This window comes from Sphaerodactylus townsendi, linkage group LG02, assembly GCF_021028975.2.
Source record: "Sphaerodactylus townsendi isolate TG3544 linkage group LG02, MPM_Stown_v2.3, whole genome shotgun sequence".
In the NCBI taxonomy this organism is placed as follows: domain Eukaryota; kingdom Metazoa; phylum Chordata; class Lepidosauria; order Squamata; family Sphaerodactylidae; genus Sphaerodactylus; species Sphaerodactylus townsendi.
The window spans coordinates 73744592-73767696 of NC_059426.1; the positions used below are offsets into that span (position 1 = coordinate 73744592).

The 23105-nt window shown below is 42.7% G+C and overlaps 1 protein-coding gene across 1 annotated transcript; it reads right to left on the reverse strand.

Moving 5' to 3' along the window:
* Nucleotides 1-3908: 3908 nt before the first annotated feature.
* On the reverse strand, nucleotides 3909-22609 carry LOC125427539 (acyl-CoA (8-3)-desaturase-like). Its single transcript, XM_048487073.1, has 12 exons — nucleotides 22263-22609; nucleotides 19396-19506; nucleotides 16087-16284; nucleotides 14211-14312; nucleotides 13982-14110; nucleotides 10989-11046; nucleotides 9710-9786; nucleotides 9489-9586; nucleotides 8031-8127; nucleotides 7239-7318; nucleotides 7017-7142; nucleotides 3909-4973 (listed from the first exon to the last, which is right to left on the reverse strand). The coding sequence occupies exons 1-12, from the start codon at nucleotides 22494-22496 to the stop codon at nucleotides 4922-4924; spliced, it is 1362 nt and encodes a 453-aa protein (XP_048343030.1). The 5' UTR covers nucleotides 22497-22609; the 3' UTR covers nucleotides 3909-4921.
* Nucleotides 22610-23105: the final 496 nt, after the last annotated feature.

Genomic DNA, 23105 nt, shown 5'->3' on the forward strand with positions numbered 1-23105 from the left:
CTAGAACCAGGGGGCATACATTGAAAATGCTGGGGGGAAGAATTAGGACTAATAAAAGGAAACACTTCTTCATGCAACGTGTGATTGGTGTTTGGAATATGCTGCCACAGGAGGTGGTGATGGCCACTAACCTGGATAGCTTTAAAAGGGGCTTGGACAGATTTATGGAGGAGAAGTCGATTTATGGCTACCAATCTTGATCCTCTTGATCTGAGATTGCAAATGCCTTAGCAGACCAGGTGATCGGGAGCAACAGCCGCAGAAGGCCATTGCTTTCACATCCTGCATGTGAGCTCCCAAAGGCACCTGGTGGGCCACTGCGAGTAGCAGAGAGCTGGACTAGATGGACTCTGGTCTGATCCAGCTGGCTTGTTCTTATGTTCTTATGTTCTTATGAAACGTTAGGAACAAAACCGACCAGACCACGGCCTCACAGCCCGGAAAACCCACCAGAACCAGTACCAGACAGTACCAAACATCTTTGAGTGTCAGCACAGTGCTCACAAAACTATGTTTACTGAATCTGAGGATGTTCTTTTACCACTAGCAAGAACTTACCAGAGTTGTAAAGTTCTGCCTCCTCAAGCCATGAGGTTTCGGTTAATTGTTCATAGTCACAGAACGAATGAGATACATATTTGGCCATTCTGGGAGAATAAACGTTTACACTGAGATTTGCTATACCAGGCACAAACACCTCGTTGGTCAGGCCTGTGCACTTCCCCTGCTCCTTCACTTGCGCGTAGAGTACAATTAAGGCTTCCAAATTTGGGCAACCTTGAAATAAGCTCCACTCCGACATGACATCCAAATACAGGTGGCTGGGTGAACTGGGTGCAGTCTGCTTTTCCAAACTGGGATTTAAACTTCGTCTCACACATGGGTTATTTGCCACAGCTCAGATGCTATTTGAAAGTGGCAGTTTTCCCTGCATCCCCCAAGCATTGTACTGTTTCCAGGTATCTTCCAGGTTTCCCCTTCCTTTTGTAGATGGCAGTAGTGAAAACTACTAGAACAAAACTTTCCTGGTTAGGCAAGGTCAGAGGAGTTGGGAAGTAGCAACCTGGGAATGTGAGGTAGAAAAGGCTGGCAAGGCCAGCTGGCGGTGCTACTCAACAGGCATCTTAGCGCAAGGGGAAGAGACTGTCCAAGGTCTCAATAGCATCTTGAATTTTACACTCCTAGTAGATGCTAGACTGCACCCCTGCTCACATACATTCCATGAAGAGGTATGCAAGAGGCATAACATACAAAGCTGTGTAGAATGCAGGCAAATAGTGATGTCAGTGATTATGTAACCAATATACGATGCAGGAGAATGTAGAAATATAAGACGCCTGCATGGTTCCAGCTCTTCCGCCTTTCACTGGAGTCTATTTGACAGCTGCCAAATAACGGGTTTAAACTGATCGCTCTTGGCATGGAATTTGGGGGAGTGTCGGCACCAAGCCTGATCCTGATACTCCAAAACTATAGTATTTCCTATGATTGTTCCTAAGTCTGCTTTGCTGTGATTTCGGGGAAAGATCTCAGCAAAGTCGTGTGGATGCTGAAGCTGGCATCTTATTGGTTCTGCCACAGTTGGTGCCATTTTCTCTGTCTCAGTACTACACATCAGCCATTCTCTCCCCCACCAGTTATGCCCTTGTTTGTTAAAAAAACCCTGGTAATTGAAGACATATTCCTTTTCCTTTATTTCTCCACAACCAAGGAGGACTAAAAACTTGCTTTTAAAAAATGGGAATTCAGATAGCCTGATGGACAACAATAATGGTACAAAACTTTAATGAGCACCAATTGCTGATTTAAAACAAAAAAATGATCCCCTGCTTGCATGGGTGGATGGCTGCTGTAGGGGACTGAGACAGAAAAAAAGTTCAGGAAAACTGGTCATGGGAAAGCCCCATTGCAGCAGTACTGTATTGATACCTGCAACAGCAACAGGGAAACCACATGAACTTGTCCCCATGAAGATACATCTAGGTCAGGTTCTCTTGAAAAAGTCTATAAAATTCTTTCTGAATAACAAAAACACCAACACAACTTAAGTCATGTGTATGTTTGTTTACTTGTTGGCTTCATTCTAGTTTGAAGCAAAACATTCCAATAAAACCTAAGGCAGTTTTAATGCAACTGCTTAGAAATGAAGCTACAATTCAATGTCTACGGTTTCCAGCGTTACAAAATATGTCAAATTTATGAGCTGTCTGAAGCTGCCTCACAACCTTACTGACCCTATGGAGGAGGGCTAAGCAGGCGCCACTGCAAGGCACTTCTGGTGGAACAATTCTTCCCTGTCCTCTGAGACACACCATACAGTGGAAACAGTGATTCAGGCAGCTGCCTAGTCCAAACAGCATCCAGCATCAGCGGCAGAACCTTCTGAGATGTTGTTGGTGACCATGATGGATGGAAGGATGAACAGACAGAAGGGGAAGGTGGAGTGGTCTTTGAAACAGACATGCCTCTCCCGTCTGTTGCAGGGATTCTCCCTTCACAGGAAGGTGGAATCACCCTTTGAGAAATTGTGACCGGACACACTCCCCTTGTGAAGAGCCCGAGGGAACTGCCCCATGTCTTTCAGAAGGCTGTGGAGAGAGTCTGGAAGAGAGGAGCAGGATTGTGCTCCTCCCACCACTCTCAGCACTGAGGCCTATGGAGGTATGTACAGGAGAACACTTTCTGAGGAAAACTGTGTACGCATGCGGTTAAACTGGTTGGTACTCTGAAGAACTGTACAGTTGTTGAAACTTAATGCTGCAATATTTGGTCTCTGATGGGTATATGAAGGCGTTGCTGTTTCATCACAGTACTGAATTAAAAAAATTACTGCCATGTCAGTACATGCTGGATGACAATATATTCATATATGTAAAACAAGTTCATCCTGGACTCACATCTGTTCATCTCAAGGTGGTTGAAAGCCACTGAAAGTTAAACTGAGATCTGAAACAAAAATCAGTTTGTGTAGGGGTGCGTTAGCGAACCCAGTAGAGCCTCAAAAAGTGCACGGGAATGCCTGCGCCATCTGTCCCCTCCTGGGCTCACACGTACACACATCATGAGATCCCCCAGACACCCAGGTCACAAGATACCTGAATGTGGATTCGACCCAGACAGGAACGTTTCTCCCTGCACGTACGCAGCCCTCCGCTGAGTCATGAATTGCGCAATTTTCTCCCACTCTCCCGCCTTCCCCAAACCCTTAATAAAGGTGCCAGGGACCCCAGCTCGGCAGACTAGCCAGACTAGCCAGATCAGCTAGATCAGCCGCTGGCTTCTCTCCACCAGTCTCCTGATATTGCTGCGTCTCGTCTCATTCATTGCGTCGCCGTAACGACTTCAAGTTTGAGGCAGATTTATGAACACATTACCATTCTATCAGATTACAGAGCTAGAAGAAAGTTGGATTGCCTGAATATATTCTTGATAACTATTTTCCCCAGCATTATTATTGAACAATTTCATAATTTGTGTATTTTTGGCAAAACTGGTCTGCCATTTGGTGTGCATATTCTTTACTTGGCATACCTTGTTCATAGTGACTGGAGTGTTTTATATGAAATTAGGATTAGTGTACATAAGCATCTGTTAAATACAATCAAAACAATTTGTTGCAAGTAAGATGCTACAGGTCCCAATTTATAGTTCCTTATTTTCCAATCTTCAAAGCTCCAGTGAGTTATTTCTTTAGTATATGAAAGGAAGAATTCTAGGTGGGAATATGGCAGTTCGTTTTCCTCACCAATTTTTCAAAATTCCTATTACTAATAATTTGAATACTCAATCCTCCCCCCGCCACCCGCACACACACCTTTATAATACAGGGCATGAGTTTCTCCTGTCATTCCAGTGCTTATGCTCGAGTCAATACATACAGAATAGTCAGGCACACACACATTGAGCCAAGGAAGTTTATGGAACTTATTAACAAAATAAATAAAAATATGTACACAAGATGGTATACAACCTAAGAAGGCTTTGCTGAAGATCAATTGTTTCAAACATGTATGGAAACAATATAAACACAATACTTTCCCATCCTGCTGTCACAACTTATCAGTGAATGAGAGTCAATCAGATCACACATTGTGAGTGGCAGTTGGCACTTCTGTGATGGAGGAATGAGAGGATACTGCCAGAGGCATATGGGTAGGAAATGGCACCTGGAGACAATTCCTTCTCCGGGCACACACACACACACCCCCCCCCTGCCGTGTCAGCTGGCTTTTAAAAGCTCTGGCTTGTCTGCATGGAAGTGAGGCTCAGGGGCAGGGGGCTCCAGCTTGCATGCATGGAGGGGTGTGTGGGGTGCTACCCCAGCCCCACCCCCTGGCCTGCATGGAGGTTGGGGGTTAGGCCCCACTCTCCTTCACCTCTGTGATTTCAAAAAGGTCCGACTTTGGAGGCTGGAAGGGGCGGGCTTGGTGGTTGTGGTGCACACCGTTTAGTCATGCAGGGGGAGCACCCACGTGACCAAAAAGTGTGCACCTGGGGACATGGGTGACCCCATGTCCCCAGGCAGATACGCCACTGGATACTCCTCACCTTTCATGTGCACTTCAAACAGTATACAAACTGAAGCTTCCACACTGAAACAGAAAGCATGCAGTTTCTTTCCTAATAAGACTGAAATTGCATGAACAGGTTCTCTTTACAATTCGGTCTTACACGAACAAGTGAGATACCTCATGAACAAAGCACAACAGAAGTGCCTCCTTTCTCGTGCCTTCCTTACACTTAGATTAACCCTATCTGCAACACAAACAGAACTTGCACAAAAGGAAATATTGTGCAGAACAGAGAAAAAGATCTTGAGAATGCCTCAAATTCACTAACATCTGCCTAGCTCACCCACAAGACCCCAAATTCTTCAACATATTAACCGCCTTCCATCTGTCAGATACTCTTGAGGAACTTCTCATGTATGCATATATGCATCATACCAGGCTTCTCCTGAATCCTTCAGAGAACTGCAAAAAAACCAAACATGACTTTTACTATGTAAAAAGTAAATTTAAGGACAACAGACAAGCCTAAAAATTCTAATACAATACAACAACATATATTAAATGGCATGATGGACTAACTCATTTCTGTTAATACTGGTCCAGATAGCTCATTAGAATAAACAAAAACAAAACAGAAATGATCAGTTTCTTTCTAGTTGAGGAACATATAACAGTCTTCCATATCTTAAAAGATCCAATATACTGTTTTTTAAAAGATAATATTTAATACAGGTGAAATTAAAAAGGGAGTTCACAAAAATCAAAATTTAAGACAGATAAGCAATGCTTATGATTTATTTTTATGGAAGAATTACCATGTACATTTTTATGGAAAAATTACCAAATAAATTTAAATGGCAACATTTAACTTATTACAGAATAATTCAACAGTTAATAAAAATTGGCAGTAAACAATTACTTTGTGTGGAAAAAGAAAACATCTAGGATTAGTTTCAGGTCTCTTAAGTAGAACAGGAAAGAAGGTACTTTAGCAGTATCAGCTGTGATTTTATTGTAATTGCACAAGTTAATAGTGTTTTCAGAAGCTTATCTTTACATGTTAACTCTAGGTTATAATGGGAATTCAGCTCTTAAACTATTTAAAATAGATCTGAGGAAACAGTATAATTTCATGTTGTTTCCAAAGTAAAACTATGATTGGTGCATCAATTCTGGAAAATCTTTGATTTCTTTGCCACAATAGCTCCTGAGAGAAAAGCTAGAATACTCTCTTTTTAAACATTATATCCAGCTGCCCATGCAGTTAAACTCCAGATTTCAGTGTCCTTTAAAACTTTGTAACAAATTTGACTAGAAATTGTTGGCCATAAACATTACTGAGGCAATCCAAGTTCAGAGCAAACCTTTGACCAATTGAGCATGGATCTAAAACAAAGACATAAATACAGTTCCATACCTGTTGTTGTCCCTGTTAGATTTTATACTGGATAAGAAAAGACAGTGGGCACTGGTGTGTATGTGGAGTGGGGATTGGGGGGGGGGGGGAAGCAGTGAACCATTTGGCTGTAAATTAATATGCTAAACTAAGACTGCAGTACAATATTAATTCTCCTCAAAGGGCAACATTCACATCAGTTTACCCACAATGTCCTTTCTCTGATTCTTAAGAACCATTCCCCTCCTCTTGACAAGTGAATCCTTTACTTCTTTCTCCAAAGCCTAGATGATACTACTATCTGTCTATCATGTTCTATCAACCTCAGCCTTCTTCCTTTCCTCTACTAATTCCCTACTAAGTCACTAATAAATGCTTCTTGTATCAAATGATATGCCAAACTTTAAGATTGTATAATCACTATTCAATAAAGGATGGGTCTATCATTGTCCTCATCAATCTGTTAAGTGACAGAATAGTCCTGGTGGCCTAAATACTACTTTTGCCTTCCCCTTGTTATGTACTTCCAACAACTTTAACCCCGATTCCCACCATGAAAACAGAAACAGTGTCGTCCCCCCCCCCATGCACCTCCTCTAGTCCATCCAGCACATAAGTTCAGACACAGAATAGAATGAGAAGCTGAGGTGCATAACAAGCTAAGGATTGTGCTGAAGCTCCTGTTCCTGTTTGTGGCAAGAGGAGGAGGTACAGAAAGACCTTTGTATCTTGGTTCTCCTGGGAGGGATTTAATAGGTACAGCTAATGTTGCAGGGAGCCCTGGACTTTGACTAAGTTCAAAATTTGGGTCCTGTTAGAAACTGATTGCCCAGCAGGGCTCTAGAGATTCTTGCATTTCTCTCCCACCTGCTTTTCACCACACAACAGAGGTCCAATATAGTATAGTGGTTACACTGTTAGGCTATCTGGTTGGGTGACCTTGGGCCAGTGACACTCTCAACCTAGCCTACCTCACAAGGTTGTTGTGAGAATAAAATTGAGAGAAGAATGATGTAAGCTGCTTTTGGTCCTCATTGTGGAGAAAGACAGAGTATAAATTGGTTAAAAATTTTAAAAAACCCAGTTCGTAATATGTCTGTCATACGTACTGCAAAATGTCCCCAAAGGCAGTTAGCAGTGGCTTGCATTGGTAGGCAACATTATGCTTGGCACAGAGGGATTTCACCAGGGGAGCCACTTTCCAGAAGTTGTGTCGAGGCATTGTGGGGAAAAGGCTGTAGACAGAGAGAAAACATATGGTTTCTGTAGAATCATATTACAACACATTTATGGGACTACACAAAGGATTATGTTGCCCTCGATGGCCTTACTGGTGTTCAATCTGGAAGTTCAAATGGCCAGTAAACCAGTCATTGAAAAAGGATTGATCCACATTGCAGGTTGCTTGGAGCTGTGGAAAAACAAGACAGGATTAGAAGCAATGGATACCATATCTTTGGTTTCTTCTGTGGGCACAAACCACTCACTAGTTCATCAGTGTAACATTCCTAGTTCTGGAAACATGCAGATTCCAATCTGTGTAGGTTACCCTCGCTAGGTAGGCATCCATTACAACTAATTTTCATCAGTTTGAGAAAAAAGCCCTTCCTGAGGTTTAGCAAAGAGGGCAAGCAGATAAAAGAATGAATATAAAGAATATTCAATGTACAGCCCCTTTAAAGCATTAATGATGTCATTATAAGGTTAATTTTTGTAACTTTTTAATCATTCTTTGAATTGCATAGATTTTGTGTCATTGGGTTGTTGGGGGAGAGAATATATATATAAAATATATGTGTGTGTGTGTGTGTGTGTGTGTGGAGAAGATATAAATATGGAGAAGAGAAAGAGGTGTATATTGTACCTGCATCGCCCCACATCACCCTTCAAGGCTCCTCCGCTCATCAGAGGGGAACCTTTTGTTGGTCCCTGGCTGGCTTGAACATGAGCCCCCCGAGAGGACCTGGCTGGCTTGAACATGAGCCAAGGCTTTCTCGAGTGGAACAAATTACCAGCTGAGGTCTGGAATTTGGAAGGAAAGGGACTGGCTCTCTTCTGAATAGCAATAGTAGCAATGATGGATCCATGAAATCAAAGCTTTGGAGAGCTAGAAAGAGCCTTACCTGCATGGCCAACCACTCTGCATTTTTATCATAATCAATTTGCATTGGGATATGGTTCATTTGTGAAACCCAAGTAAACCAACTGGTCTCAAGAAACCTATGAAGTCAAATGCATACAGAATATGGTAAAAATTCCATACTTCTGATTACTGCTTGTCGCATTATTCAATTTATCAAACTGGCAAATTCTTATACATCCCTATTCAAACTTATCACTTTGATATTAGCCTGGAAGCTGAAATGTACATCTGAGAAACATGTTCTCTCCAGTATTATGTCCCGAATAGGCCGCTGCGTTCTGCAACAGCGGAGTTGCTGGAAGTCCCCGGCCCCTCAATGATGTGGCTGGCCTCTACCCGGGCCAGGGCCTTTACAGCCCTGGCCCCAGCCTGGTGGAACACTCTTCCTCCAGCTGTCCAGGCCCTTCAGGACCTTAGCGAGTTCCACAGGGTCTGTAAGACCGAGCTGTTCCACTGGGCTTTTGGTGAGGCTGGCCGCGGATTGGCTGCCCCCTTGTGAGGCCCTGCCATGGTTTTGTCATCTCTGGCAGTGTCCCCGCTGGTTTCATCTTTGGGTGCTGCCAGCCCCTCCCAGCCTTAAGGTCGGCCTTAAGACCGGGTGCCACCAATATGGGTAGTCTGTTATTATTGGAATTGATGCTGCATATTGAACTTTAAATGTTTTTAGATTTTTTAAAGTAATTTATTGGTTTTTATTGTATTGTGAACCGCCTGCAGCCCTTTGGGGATGAGGCGGTCTACAAAATCTAAATAAATAAATAAATGAATGAATGAATGAATGAATGAATGAATGAATGAATGAATGAATGAATGAATGAATATTATAGTCTACCAGCACTGTAAAATATGGACATGGCGCATGCATACGTGAAAGAAGTGCCACCAAGTCACAACCAACTTATGATGACTGCACCAATGGGCTTTCAAGGCAAGTTAAAAGCAGATGTAGTTTGCCGTTGTCTTCCTCTACAGCAGGGGTCTGCAACCTGGGCCATGCTGGCAGGGGCTGGTGGGATTTGTAGTCCATGAACATCTGGAGAGCCACAGGTTGCAGACCCGTGCTCTACAGAGCTTTCCTGGGAGGTCTTCCTAGTCAGTACCAACCCTCCTTAGCTTTTGAAATCTGACGAGATCAAGCTATATCCAGCCAGCTTCTCAACTACATAGCCAGTATTTTACATAGCCAGTATTAACCCACATGTATACAGCACATAATAGCTTACAAGCCTACTCTGTAAATACAATGCAAATATAAATTACTTTTGTGTAACTGAAGAGTTTAACCTAAAATGAGAATGTGCTCCATTTCCTGAAGGTCAAATATAGTCAAAATACTTATAACTAGTAACAGAAGTATACATTCTCAGCATCATTAACATCAAAGTTCAGTGGTAAATGATTTACAAAGTTCCTCAGCAAAGATAGGTCTTAATGTTACCTGGACAGCCAGTAGTATGCCATAAAATATTTAAATCCCATGAGGGGTATGTAGATTAGACAAACTCTGATGTTATAGATCACAATCAATGCTAACTCCTGTCAAAGATGAGAAAGAAAAACCATCATCTTAATCAAGTTATGCAACAGACCTGCAAACGAGATGGTTCACAAAGCAGCTCCCCCAGCCCTGTGTTTGCAGATCATGAGAGCTATGCTTACCAGCCATTCTTTTCGCTTGATTGAGAAGTAGAATACAGAGAACTGGAAGAAGGGAAGCAGCAAACCTGGACCTGTAACTATTGCAAGAAAAATCCAACAGCTATTAAGATCAAATACCTGTCCGTTTGCCCTAATGTGAGGATGTTCGGAATTAATGATTCCGTATTTAATAATGGATGCGCACCAGCACCAAAAGCTGGATTTGAATTTCAGAATTAGGATCCTTTGGATTTGCAATTTAGAAAATCCACAATTTTTGAATATCCAAAACTCCATTAAAGTCACCACAAATTTTCCACTTGTAAAAAACCCTGAACAGTGCAAATGCCACCAGGTCAACATTGGACAAAGAACCACAGAGCAGAGGATAGCTGCTGCTGGGGAGAGGACAAATGCCTACTTTACAGGGCTGGTTGGTTACGTTGTTCCCCACTTTGGGGCAGAGCTGGATTTCTGGCAACCAAAAGTTTCCAAGGCTTAGGGGAACTTTTTGGCACTCTCAAGTTATTCTTAATATCTCTTGTTGGATTGATAGGGAATTAATTATACAAAAGGCACAAAGAAGATTTTTCAGCATGTAAAGCAAATGATCAGAAGACTGCAGGGGAATTACAGAAGCAACTCTGTTTGGCAAAGACCTTTTGGTGCCTGCACCTACTTCAGGATTTCATAAGTGTGGCCAACATCACTCACAGGCTTTGATCTCACCCCAGTTCCTCCTGCCTTGGCAAGATCATGGGGACACAGAACTCTACCACAACCCTTGGTGTCAGGCTCTCTGGGGAATGTTTCAGTTTCCTTCCTCAAGAAACCAGGCCGATCTGTATGGGAGATAGGCTTCACTTTTCTCCTTTTGCAGGTAGCCTGGTCAGTTTTCTATAGGAATATATGGGACTTTAATAGGTATTATTTTGAATCTCGAGAACTATAAATGCCGGATTTGGAATAATTTGTAATTGTCCTGAATATAGCATTAATCAATGCTTCTGAATATTTCTGAATTTGAATTGCACATCCCTAGTATCTAATGCTTCCAATCTACTAGCTCCTTCTCATGTTGCTGCTTGTCTCTTTTCAAACTCCACAAATGGCCATGTTGCATTGCACCATTTAAGTTTCTTAATTTGTTCTACATCTTTTAGCCATGAATTTCCACTGATTTTGGGTGTTATAGTCTGCGTTCCTTCTATGCTCCCTAAGACTGTATTAAGCCAGGACAATGAGGTTAAGTGATAAATGAGTGGAAACGCTGATATTTTTGAACAACAGGGATACTCACTGAAGAAGTACTTGTGTTGATGGTTGTAAGGCATGAACTTCTTTTTCTTCATCCCAAGCTTTGAAGAAAGAGATACCAGCAGTTCAGCAATGCTACAGACATCCAATCTATTCCCTGCCATTCTTTTCCCAGTCTCTGAGTGACACCAATTACACTACCACAGGTATCCTCAGAATATACTCATCATTTTCCCTCTGATTTCTTTTGGGGAAATGCAAATGAAATTGACATCAGAGCTAGATCATTACCTTGAAAGAGCAGAGATCTCTGCTGTTGTGTGCTCTGGTTAGAGGAAGGGTGGGTAAATGGCAGCCATTATGTGAGGCTTGTTTCTAGAGGCTTATGTGAGGCTTTGCCTCAGCCAACCAGAGCTGCTTTTCTCCTCTCCCACTGCAGCTCCCCTTGCATACCATCTCTATATATAAAAAGCTAACAGTGTATTTGTTAGTGGTAGTATAACTCAGTAACTGCTGGGCCAATTCCTCTGAAAATTCCCAGCCATTATAGTCAGCCAGTTGAGAGTGTTTTTAGATGTTTTTAGATGTGCATGATGTTTTTAGATGTTTTTAGATGTGCATGAGCACGTACTGCTGGCCTCTGCAATTGATTTGCTGCTACTGTTCCTTTCCCATTTCACCACAATAAGCCACAGCAACACGTGGCTGGGCCCCACTAGTTTATGATAAAATACAAATCAGTACTGAGAGGAATGCATAAAGCAATACAGCCATCTTGATCATTTTGTTGCAAAAGTGGCATAAAATCTTTTAAATAATAAGGTACTTTAAAAAATAAAAAATTAGTTGCACAAAATATTGTTGGTATACAGTGTCCTTTGAAGGTATGGTTCAATGGGTCTGTTATAAGTAATTCTGACCAAAACCCTTCTAAGAAATCTCACTAGTCTCATATGTTTTTATTCCCGAAAAGTTTCTCATTCGACGAAACCTTCTAGGAACATCCAAATTCACCTCTAATTGTCTTTAGGCAAAATTTGGAGCAGGCCTGCCTCTGAATTGCAGATATGGCTCCCCAGCTTCAGCAGGAATGCTAATAAAATTGTGTAATGGAAAATGGGGAGGGAATGCAACATGGTATAGCCAGATCTCGGAAGCTAAGCAGGATCAGTACTTAGTAGGAAGTCTCTGCAGAGGAAGGCATTGACAAACCATTTGCTTCTCACCTGCCTTGAAAGCCCTTTGCTGAGGTCACCATAAGTCCACTGTTACTTGTCACACACATATAATGGAAACCGAGATCCAAATCCCCAGGATAACAAAAGGCCTTTGTATCTTTTCCCTTTGCAACAGCCCATGATGGCTCCATTGCACTAATCCTTGGAGAAGGATATTCTTTCCGTTCTGTCTCCATGTTCTGGCCACCCATGTGAATAGTATCAAGAAATGTTAATTCTCAGCTGAATCTAGAACCTTCAGTTCTTAAATCAGATCTAAGGGTACAGGACAGTGTGCAGGACAGAAATGAGAGTACATGAAGGATTTTCCACATAGCTGAATTAGATCTGCAGCTATGAGAATTCTAACCTAGATCCAGGGATGGGGCAGGCAGGACACATTTTTTTCCTAATAAACAAATCTGTAGCAGAAAAGAAAACCCTTTTTACAGCCTGAGAAAGAAGATGCAGGTGTAGGCATATTTAACAGGATTCTGTTTCACCTGCCAAAGAGGATCCCAAGGATTCGGACTGTTACACCTAGTCTTGAAACAATGGTTGTCTCATGCCATTTGTCTAATGCTGATGAAACAGCTTGTTTGTTTTCAGCTCCTTCTGCTTGCATTTCCTAGCATATCTTCAGCAATACATCACAACAGCCTTTGTGGTACACTGTTCAGAGTGTTGGATTAGGATTTGAGAGACCCAGGTTTGAATCCCCACTCTGCCATAGAAGTAGGAGAATCACAGAATCATAAGTTGGAAGAGACCGCAAGGGCCATCAAGTCCAACCCACCCGCCATGCAGGAATGCACAATCAAAGCACTCCTGATATATGATCATCCAGCCTCTGTTTAAAAACCTCCAAAGGAGACTCCACCACTCTCCGAGGTAGTGAATTCCCCTGTCGAACAGCCCTGATGGTCAGGAAGTTCTTCCTAATGTTTTGGTGGAATCCCTTTTCCTGCACCTTGAATCCATTTCTCCATGTCCTAGTCTCTGAGGCAGCAGAAAACAAGCTTGCTCCCTCTTCGACATGATATCCCTTCAAATATTTAAACATAGCTATCATGTCCTCCCTTAACCTTCGCTTCTTCGGACTAAACATCCCCAGCTCTCTGAGTCTCTCTTTGTATATCATGGATTCCAGACCTTTCACCATTTTGGTTGCCCTCTGGACATGTTCCAGCTTATCAATATCTTTCTTAAATTGCAGTGCCCAGAACTGAACACAGTACCCTAGGTGAGGTCTGACCAATGCAGAGTAGAGTGGTACAATTTCTTCCCTCGATCTAGACACTATACTCTAATTGATGCATCCCAGAATTGCACTGGCTTTCTTGGCTGCCATATCACACAGTTGACTCATGTTTAGTTTGTGGTCTACTAAGATTCCCAGATCCCTTTCATGTATATTGTTGTCAAGCCAGGTGCCACCCATCCTATATCTGTGCATTTCATTTTTTCTGCCTAACTGTAGAATCTTAAAATAATCTTTGTTGAAATTCATTTTGTTAGTTTTGGCCCAGATCTCTAATCTATCCAGATAATTTTGAATCCTGCCCCTGTCCTCCAGGGAATTAACTACCCCTCCTAATTTGGTATCATCTGCATATTTGATTAACATGCCCTCTATTTCATTATCCATTGATAAAAATATTGAATAGCACTGGGCCCAGGACAAAAACCTGTGGCACTCCACTACTCACTTCATGATGTAATGATATAAGCTGCTCTGAATCGCCATTGGGGAGAAAGGCAGAGCATAAATGAAGCAAATAAAAATAAATTAATTGGAATAGAAACTCAGTTAGTGTACCTCTGCCGACAGTTTCTTCCCCAATGCAAACACAACGGGGTGCATGTTAAGATCAGGATCTTTACGAAAGCAATTGGGTTTGGCATGGTGCTGGAAATGCAGGTTATTCCACCATCTGGCTGGCATTCCCTACAAGAAAGGAGAACACAGAACTGAGTGGCATTCAAGCTCATGGGACTATTGAAGATTTAATTGTTTTCTTCACTGCTTTAAAGCAAAGAATACCTACTTTCACCAGGCCCATTAGGACTGTGTGTACCAGATGATTCCATTTTGAGTTGCTGAAGACAGAAAGGTGTCCTAAGTCATGCTGGAACCAGGACATTTGGCTCTGAAAAAGAAAAATGATAATTACAAAAATAACTTCCTTACTCAATTGACACCAAACAAGAATGAAGACAAACTTTGTTATCTAGACAATCACGCCTTCTTGTATCCCATCTCCAAAGATTCCTTTTAAAATTCTAAAGACATCAAGTCAGTATATACACTTCACAAATTAAGACCATTACTGATAGAGCACCTTTCAGGTACATACAATCCATCTTCTTTTTTTTAAAAAAGGATGAAACTCAGCTATAAATATACTCTTGGTCACAGCTCCTGCTCTGGCAATTAGTCACTGTTGTGGACAAGCAGTCCAATTGAGTATCTGCTACAAAACAGAACCAAAGAGAAAAAGAACCCCAGATAACAACACCTTGGGAGACGGCAGCCCTCTCCACAGGCCAGGTGGCCAGCTATGGCTGTGCTGCCCCACTGCTCCCAAAGGGGCTTCCCAGCAGCAGCACCACCAAGAGGTCACCACCTTACACTGCCAGCTGAGTTGGGACTCCCAGCCACAGGTGTAATGCGACAACTGGCCAGGAGGACGCCAACTAATGTTGACTCCTCCCCGGCCACAACCCCAGCCTGTCCTTGTTATGCCAGTGATGGAATTGCCTTCTGCCAATGTACATGTCCTGGAGAGGGCATTCCTGCTGCTTCCACCGACAGTTTCAGCTGCCTCCCTCTAAAATTCCAAGACCTGCCTCCATTCTATGAAAAAGATACTGCAACCCCAAGCACCAGTAAACATGGTTTCTGTTAGAGTCAATTGTCCCTATCACAAACCGATACCCTGTTTTGACAAACAACGATGAGATTTCTATTCAAGAAAATACTCCTGGCAATGTATCAAACAAAACAACTCTTGGAAACAATAACAAAGAGTCCTTACTCACTGGTAATGGGCATGCTGAAGTGGAGCTGTTTGATTCATTTAATTTAACCCAACTTCTAGCAGTGACTGTGGAATTTATGTGTTGGGAATCAACGACACTTAATTCTAAAATGGTTCTCCTTATTAAGCAAACACCAACTAAGGTGAGCTCTGAGCACCAAAAATTAAATAAGGAGTCTCCCTTGCCTCAAAAATAGATTGAGAAACCCTGCCAGCTTGTGCTTTCTTCAAACAAGGTCTTTTTGACTCTTTGCTATGACAGAGGGCAATGTCCTGCCTGGAACTCTATGCAGCTTGCAAAAAGACATTTGGAAACACTGCTAAAGGGAGGGGCAAAACAAATGGACTTGCTGAATAACAGAATGTAAAGTGACTTAAGTAGACCTAACTCAAATTAATATATGGATTCATGTAAACATCAGTAAAATTTTAGCTTTTACCTTCTTAAATTTAAGCAGCAGCCCAGCCACATCATATTGCAAACTGCTCTAGGCTTCCAAACTCCTTCCCTTCCTCTCCCTACAATGGACACTTTGCGAGGTAGGTGGGGCTGAGACAGTTCTGAGAGAACTGTGACTGGTCTAAGGGTCACCCAGCAGGCTTCATGTGTAGGACTGGGGAAGCTAATATAGTTCACCACCTAAGAATCCACCACTCAAGTAGAGCAGCGGGGAATCAAATCTGGTTCTCCAAATTAGAATCCACTGTTCTTAACCACTACACAATGAGGCAATTATATTTGTTAAAAGGCCAAAACCTGTAGTACCACAAAGAGCTAGTTGTATGTTTCCATGGCCTAAGTTTGCGAAAGCCTTCTAATCCTTGAAAGAAAATGGAAGATCAGGCTAATTTCCAGGATTGTATGGTGCCTTCAGTACTGTACCTGAGCAGTCGTAAATAATGCAACACCTATGAGGAATGGCGCTAAAGATGATCCAAAATACCAGATGGTCAACCAGGCACCAACATCCAGTAGCACAATATGAAGGAATATCAGAAAGAAGAAGAGACGGTTGGGTTTCAGGAGTCCCATTTTCTCCACGGTGGATCGCAGCTTCCGGAAGTCCTCTATTATCAGTTGCTGTGGGAAAACAGAAAAATACAGGCAGTTGAGAGAACTTTTGTTTTTAAGACTGCCATTCAGAATGTTGGGATTTTTAGAGGATAATTTCTGTTTATCATCATTAAGATAGAGTTTTACTCAGTTCTAATACCTGCTGGCAATTTACGCAATGTTAAGTATTGCATTATGACATTACGTCTACCATGAAGTCGGATTACGTGATTACCACATTTGAGGAAACTCCTGGTTCTCTATCTACACTTCTTCCTTGATTTGTGTCACTAAGGGAAAGTTAGAATTAGTTTGCGATTACTTAGCCACAGCACAGGGATAAGAATTATGCCATAACTCAGGAAACTAATTTCTTAGCTCCCTCTCATCAAGGAGTGATATGCAAATGCTTATCTACAGTTGCTGTTCTTCAAGTGATTATCTCTGTATCTGTCTGCCTCGATGAGTTTTGCAGGTACTCATAACTATGAACTGGAAACTTCAAGAACTAGATACATCTCTTGTTTTGGGCTGATCTGTCGCCAGTACACTGATGACACTCAGTTCATTCTGCTGATGGAGGGGAGACCGACCTCCACCCCTGTAGCTCTCCAGCATTGTTTGGAGGCAGTTGCTGGTTGGTTAAAGCAAAGCATATTAAAACTTAATCCATTGAAGACGAAGGTCCTGTGGGTGGGTCAAGCTGTGGGTGGGTCAAGCTGTCACTAGAGGGGGCTCCTCTATCTTTTTTTAAAATAATTTTTTTATTGTATCATTTGAATTTTACAGTTTATAGTGTTTTCCTTCTTCATACATTTTCAAACAATACTTTTCCGCCCTTTTCTCCCTCCCCATTTCTTCTTCTTCGTAGTTTTGTCACACAAACAGCAGTAAGTTCATTCTCTGTAGCCTCGGGGCTCCTCTATTGTTAGCCCCTTCTGCACAGAGCCTGGGGGTTTGCCTGGATTCGGTTCTCTCAATGGAGGCCCAGGTTGCCCGCACAGCTCAGGTGGTGTTTTTTTAATCTGCGCCAAGCGCGCAGGCTGGCCCCTTACCTTTCCCAGTCTGACCTGGCCACAGTGATCCATGCAACGGTCACCTCCAGGTTAGACTATTGCAACTCGCTCTATGCAGGCCTTCCCTTATGGTTGATCCGGAAACTGAAGTTGGTCCAGACTGCGGTGGCCTGGCTCCTCACGGGCAGTTTGATACGGGACCATATCTCGCCCATGCTGCTCCGTCTGCACTGGCTCCCGCTGGAGTTCCAGATCATCTTTAAGTGTTGGTTTTAACCATTAAGGCTCTCTGCGGCTGGGGCCTTCATATCTCAAAGACTGTCCCCAATAGAGGATGCACAGGCAGCAAGGATACGTTTGCTATCAATTTGCTACAGTACACTAATGAAGCACTGAGTAATTGCAATACTATAAATTCTAATTTGATATCCAACTAAACTAGTAGTTGTTTTGTAACTTTTTATGTCTAAATAGCACACTCCATTTTTTATTATAAAATTTATGTTTTCAACTTTTTACTTTTGTTTTTTTCTACCTGTTAGATGGCAAAAAATAAACAGCAGGAACAGTGTGCAATTCTCTCTTTGTAGAGTATGTTTACAGTTTTCTTTGTAGATACATAGTTCTGGTGTATTTTATGGTTTTTTTAAAGTAACACAAGTTTAGGAGTGATAAAATGTAATATTTTGTATTTTTCATTTTCTCCCAAAGGTCTGGGGGTTTTTCCTCCAAAATTTTGTTTCACAAGGTGTCATAATTTCTGGGCCTTTTAATCTCTTTTCTGTCACATGCATATAACACTGCAAACTCAAAAGCCCCCATATCGTTCACTGGTGTATAACGTAAACATTGTATAGAAAACTGTAGTTGGTGTTTGAAAATTCTTTTATGACACAATAAATTTTCTAATAAAAGACAGTAGGTTCATTTTGTTTTTCTTTGGGATCAACTGGGCATAGAGCCGTGGTGGCAAACCTTTGGCACTCCAGATGTTACGGACTACAATTCCCATCAGCCCATGCCAGCATGGCCAATTGAACATGCTGGCAAGGGCTGATGGGAATTGTAGTGCATAACATCTGGAGTGCCAAAGGTTCGCCACCACTGGCATAGAGTTTTCAACAGGCTTGTAGAAAAATGTACTGTTCCTTTAATACAGGGTTTATGAGTGAAAATGAAACTTTTTGTCACATGGAGACAAATGACCCATTAAGCCATAGATGTCAAACTCGCAGCCCTCCAGATATTATGGACTACAGTCCCCATCATCCCCTGCCAGCATCATGCTGGCAGGGGATGATGGGAACTGTAGTCCATAATATCTGGAGTGGCGCGAGTTTGACACCTGTGCATTAAGCCATTACTAAAGGGACAGGGTTTTCCCCCCTAAGAAGCTGGCAACCCTAGCTGTTCATCTTTCACACAGAAGAGAATAGGACTGCACTGCAAATATAGAAAGTATGGACAGAAATATAATAACTATTGGCAGAAAGATTCCTCATTGAAGGTTTCATGATATAAGGCCACAGTTCCAGTTTTGGTTTCTTAGTTGCTTTATTATGGAATGTAGATAAGATTGTTTTTAGAAATCCTAGAACACTCTACTGACAAGAGACTATAGAGTTCACTGTTCAGTGTAGATCTGGGGTCCCCAAACTTTTTGAGTCTGCAGGCACCTTGAGAATCTTAACACAAATGGGCGGCACAAGGACAAAATGACTGCTTGTAGGAACCAACCACAAAATGTCAGGGGGTGAGGATATGAATAAATCTATTAGTAAATCTTCATCTTCAGGCAGTAGCTCTGTTTAACAAGATGCCTCTGAAAATGGGGATATTGTTTTTAAATTATTATTTTTTGGCTTACACACAGCTTACCTTAAGTCACATTTTCAGAAACCACATAAGCAATCTTCACTGACCAGACAGAAGTTTGGCTGAGTAAAAGCCATCTGGCTTTGCCCACTCTGGGCATGGGAACATGCTGGAGACCACTGGTGTACAGTTTCATATACTCCATTCACTGATACAATATTTCACCAACAAATATTAAGTCCAGATTATTTCTTGCCTCTACATTATGAAACTATACCTCTCAGTCAGACCTTGGAAGAACACTCACATTTTTGCTGGGTTCAGAGTTAGGTTGATCTGGTGCCAGCTCCCCAATCAGCAATGGCTTCAAGTACTTGCTCACTTGCCCTTTATCAAGGTGGAATGCCATGAATGCATCCTAAGGAGGGAAGAAAGGTCACATAACAAAATAGAATGATCCCTCTTTTAAGATCAGTGGTTCTCAACCTTCTTAATACCATGACCCTTTAATGCAGTTCCTGTTGTGGTGACTCCCAGCCCTAACATTTATCCATTTTACAGATGGAGAACACTGATGCAGAGAGTCTTAGGCGACCCCTGTGAAAGGGTCATTCGACCCCCCAAAGAGGTCCCGACCCCCAGGTTGAGAACCACTGTTTTAGATGCTTTCACAGTACCAGATTTGTAATATTTCGGACATCATACAGCATTTTTTAAATTCCATCAGCTGTGGTATGATCTGTACCCAACCATGAAATCTTTCAGCATGGATCTTGGTTCCTTTTTATAATGCTTAATGTGCACATGGTTCTTAAGATGTGTCCCACAGCTACTGTTTTAATAGACGCCTTTGGATTTGTACATAATCTCATGCATTGATCACAGGTAGCATTTTCTATTTACAGGCAGCAATTTTATACTGTGTGAAATAGACTTCTATCCCTCTCACTTCTATTACAAAGATGAATGGTGCAATCCTCAGCAGAGTGACTCCAGTCTGGTGTAACTGCTGAGGATGATACTCTAAAATGTTGTACATCTCCCTTTGCAAAAGTCCCCTCAGTTTCACAAATGTATTCTTTCTAGAGTGAATTTCCTTTCGTGTCTAAGACTGTTCAAGGACCCACATTTCTCCCTCCAATTTATTTTTTTAAAACACTTCTATCCCACCCGGTCACCTTAATTGCAAGGTGGCTAACAAGAAATTATTGATTTAGAAAATGTATATGCTCCTTTTTTAGGGACCTGCTTGAAGTGGCTCACAAAATAAAAACAAGTATAACAAAATCATTAAAAAAACCCAGCACAATTATCAATATTAAAATAAGCCTTAAGTTCCTGTACTGCTTTGAGCAGATAGACATGTATGTGACTCCAAAATTTAGCAACAACAATTAAAGACAATAATATGACAATTCATAATGAGTCACAGCAAGCTGCTAAGCAGAGTTACACCCTTCTAAACTACTGGCACTTTTAAGTGTGAATTTAATAGGGTGTTACTCAGTTTAGGATTGCACTGATAGTCACACCCTTCTAAACATGGGCATACATTCATAACTTGTCTTTTTGAAGCACATTTTTATCATAATTAATACCCACTACCCGCCACACCCCTCAGTGTATATGTACCGTTGCATAACCCCCTCTGTTTCTTCTTGCATGCACGAAGAACAAATAGCCAGGAAGACGTTGCTTGAAGCACAAACCAATTTTCTCCATAACTTCCACTGCATTATAGGTAAGAGTTGGTTCATGATTTCTGTTGAACCAGCTCACTGAAAATTATTTTCAGCAATTAAATAATAATAATTTTTTAAAATCTCAAAAGTTAGGAACTATATAAAGATCATAGGGACACAAAGGGAAAGGGACACATAGAAAGAGAAGGGAGGAGAGACAGAGATTAGTCGTCTAGAGACTTGGGGAATTAGGTACATTTTCAAATACTGTTTAAAGCATTGCAGAGAGTTCCAGAGTATTAAATAGCAATTGAGAGTAATATAGCCAGGCTACCCACAAATTCAAGTGCTGCTAATAGGTTCAACTATTAATAAAAAAAATGGAAGGAAAGAGGGAGCTGCAAGCATGCCTCTGCTCTGTTAGTCTAAAATCACAAACCTCTGTAAAATGCAAGTTCTGGTCCACTTGTTCTCCTCTGGTTCCAAACCTTTTGTTGTGTGGGGAGGTGCACTAATGATATTTTAAAGGCTGGATTTGACTAGTTCACTTAGAGAAATGGGTAATATTTCACACAGCAACTCCCTTTCCCCAAAAGCCAGGGGAAAAGATGAGACACAATGACTTCATATCTTGTTACCAGATATTTTAAAAAGTAGGAGGATGAGGCAGGAGGGTTGTTGAGAAGAGGGAGGCCGCAGCAGGATAGGGAAGCAGTAACAAGAAGAAGGTAGGATTTAAGAGTCCCCTGCTTGCCTTGCCTACATATATTTGCTAAACAAAAGCTAGAATAAACACTTTCTACCGAGTTTGGTTTTTTTTTGTCTAGGTCGCATTAACCACTCTGGGCCTTTGATAAATATGAAGTCTCACTGATTTAAGCCTATCTTTCATAGAAGGCATTTTATTAATATCCCAATTTTTATGCCATCTCCTCAGGGCGTGCCAGAGGCATATAGTCTAATTGCCTTGGACGAGGATCGGAGAGGACATGGAAGAAGTGGGAAGCGACTAACGGCGTGTTAGTTGTGTGGAGCTCTGGACAGCAAAACGACCACGAGGCAGCATCACGATAACGTGACAGCATCCTACTGTCCTAAGCTAACTGGTGGCTCCTTGCAGAGGAAAAACAGCCATCTGCAGACTATGGAGGGGTCGGTGGCGCCAAGATCTTGCCCTGCCCCAGAGCAGCGGGCTAGGAGAGGCGCCCCTTCCCCTGACGCCCAGTGCGCCAGTCAGGACAGCACAGGAAGCCCCCGCCCCCGCCCAGGAGCCCCCCTTCGCCACGAAGGATGCTTACGCCCAGCTGCTCTTCTGATCCCCCAAAACCCGAGGCGCGTCCCCACGAAGAGCAGCCGCCAGCAAGCCGGTAATCCATGCAGAAGCCCGAGGGGGGGGGGAGGGGGCGCCGTGTCCTGCAACCCGGGTGCCCCGGCTCTTGGCTGCGAGGCGCCGCTGCTAACGGCGATCCGGTGAACCCCGCACCCTTCTCACCGTGGCGTCCTGCCCGGCGTAGTGCCTCATGACCCGGGAGCCTCCCGGGTGCCGCCGGTGGAAGCGGCTGACATCGTAGACCTTCCTATCGATCACCAGCCAGTGCTCGTTGTAAGGCTGGATGCGACCCGTGCGCAGCCCGACCTCTTCCCAAGTGAAGAAGCGGCGGGAGCAGGTCCCGCCGCCCTCCTCCGTCTTCACGCCGGTCTCGCCGGTCATCTGCGGAGGAGCCATTCGCGCCCACCAGACCTCGCAAGCTACGACCCCACGACGACGTTTCTCTCAGAAAATAACTGGCCGAAGCAGCCTTGATTGCCGCGCCACAAGTGAGGGAACAGGTGCTCCTGGCAGCGGTGCTTGGTCAGTCACGCAAGCATCGCCGCCTGATTGGCTGGTCTTCGGCTTTTGGAAAACCCGATTGGCTACCAGCGTTCCCTCAGACCTGGCGCGGGCTCTCTGCAGCGCCTCTTGTGGCAGTCAAGGAGCTTCATTCCCCGGGCGGGGACGGCGTGGTGTTCGTCTTCTTATCAGACAGCGACGAAAGCGGACAGGAAGAAATTTGGTTTCTTTGAAAGGTAGTTTCTTTGAAAGGGGAGAATTTTAGGACACCTTTGTACTAGCTACAAGATAAATCAGTGTGTCCTAGATCAAATCAAGCCTGAACTTTCTCTGGAAGCTGCAATTACTAAACTGAGGGTATTGTACTTTGGTTCACATTATGAGAAGACAATAGTCCCCAGAAAAGACAGTAATGCTAGGAAAAGTTGAAGGAAATCACAGCTCTCAGACTGCAAGACCTGGGCAAGACTGTTTAGAGTAGGACATTTTGGAGATAATGTATTC

Bases quoted from the DNA above. Each gene is read 5' to 3' on its own strand.
- LOC125427539 (XM_048487073.1), bottom strand. From the start codon at position 22,496: ATGGCTCCTCCGCAGATGACCGGCGAGACCGGCGTGAAGACGGAGGAG. The intron at 16,285-19,395 runs GTGAGTGTTCTT...GTTTTCCCACAG, and splicing joins ACTCTGAACCCAGCAAAAAT to CAACTGATAATAGAGGACTT. The intron at 14,313-16,086 runs GTACAGTACTGA...TTTCTTTTTCAG, and splicing joins CATTATTTACGACTGCTCAG to AGCCAAATGTCCTGGTTCCA.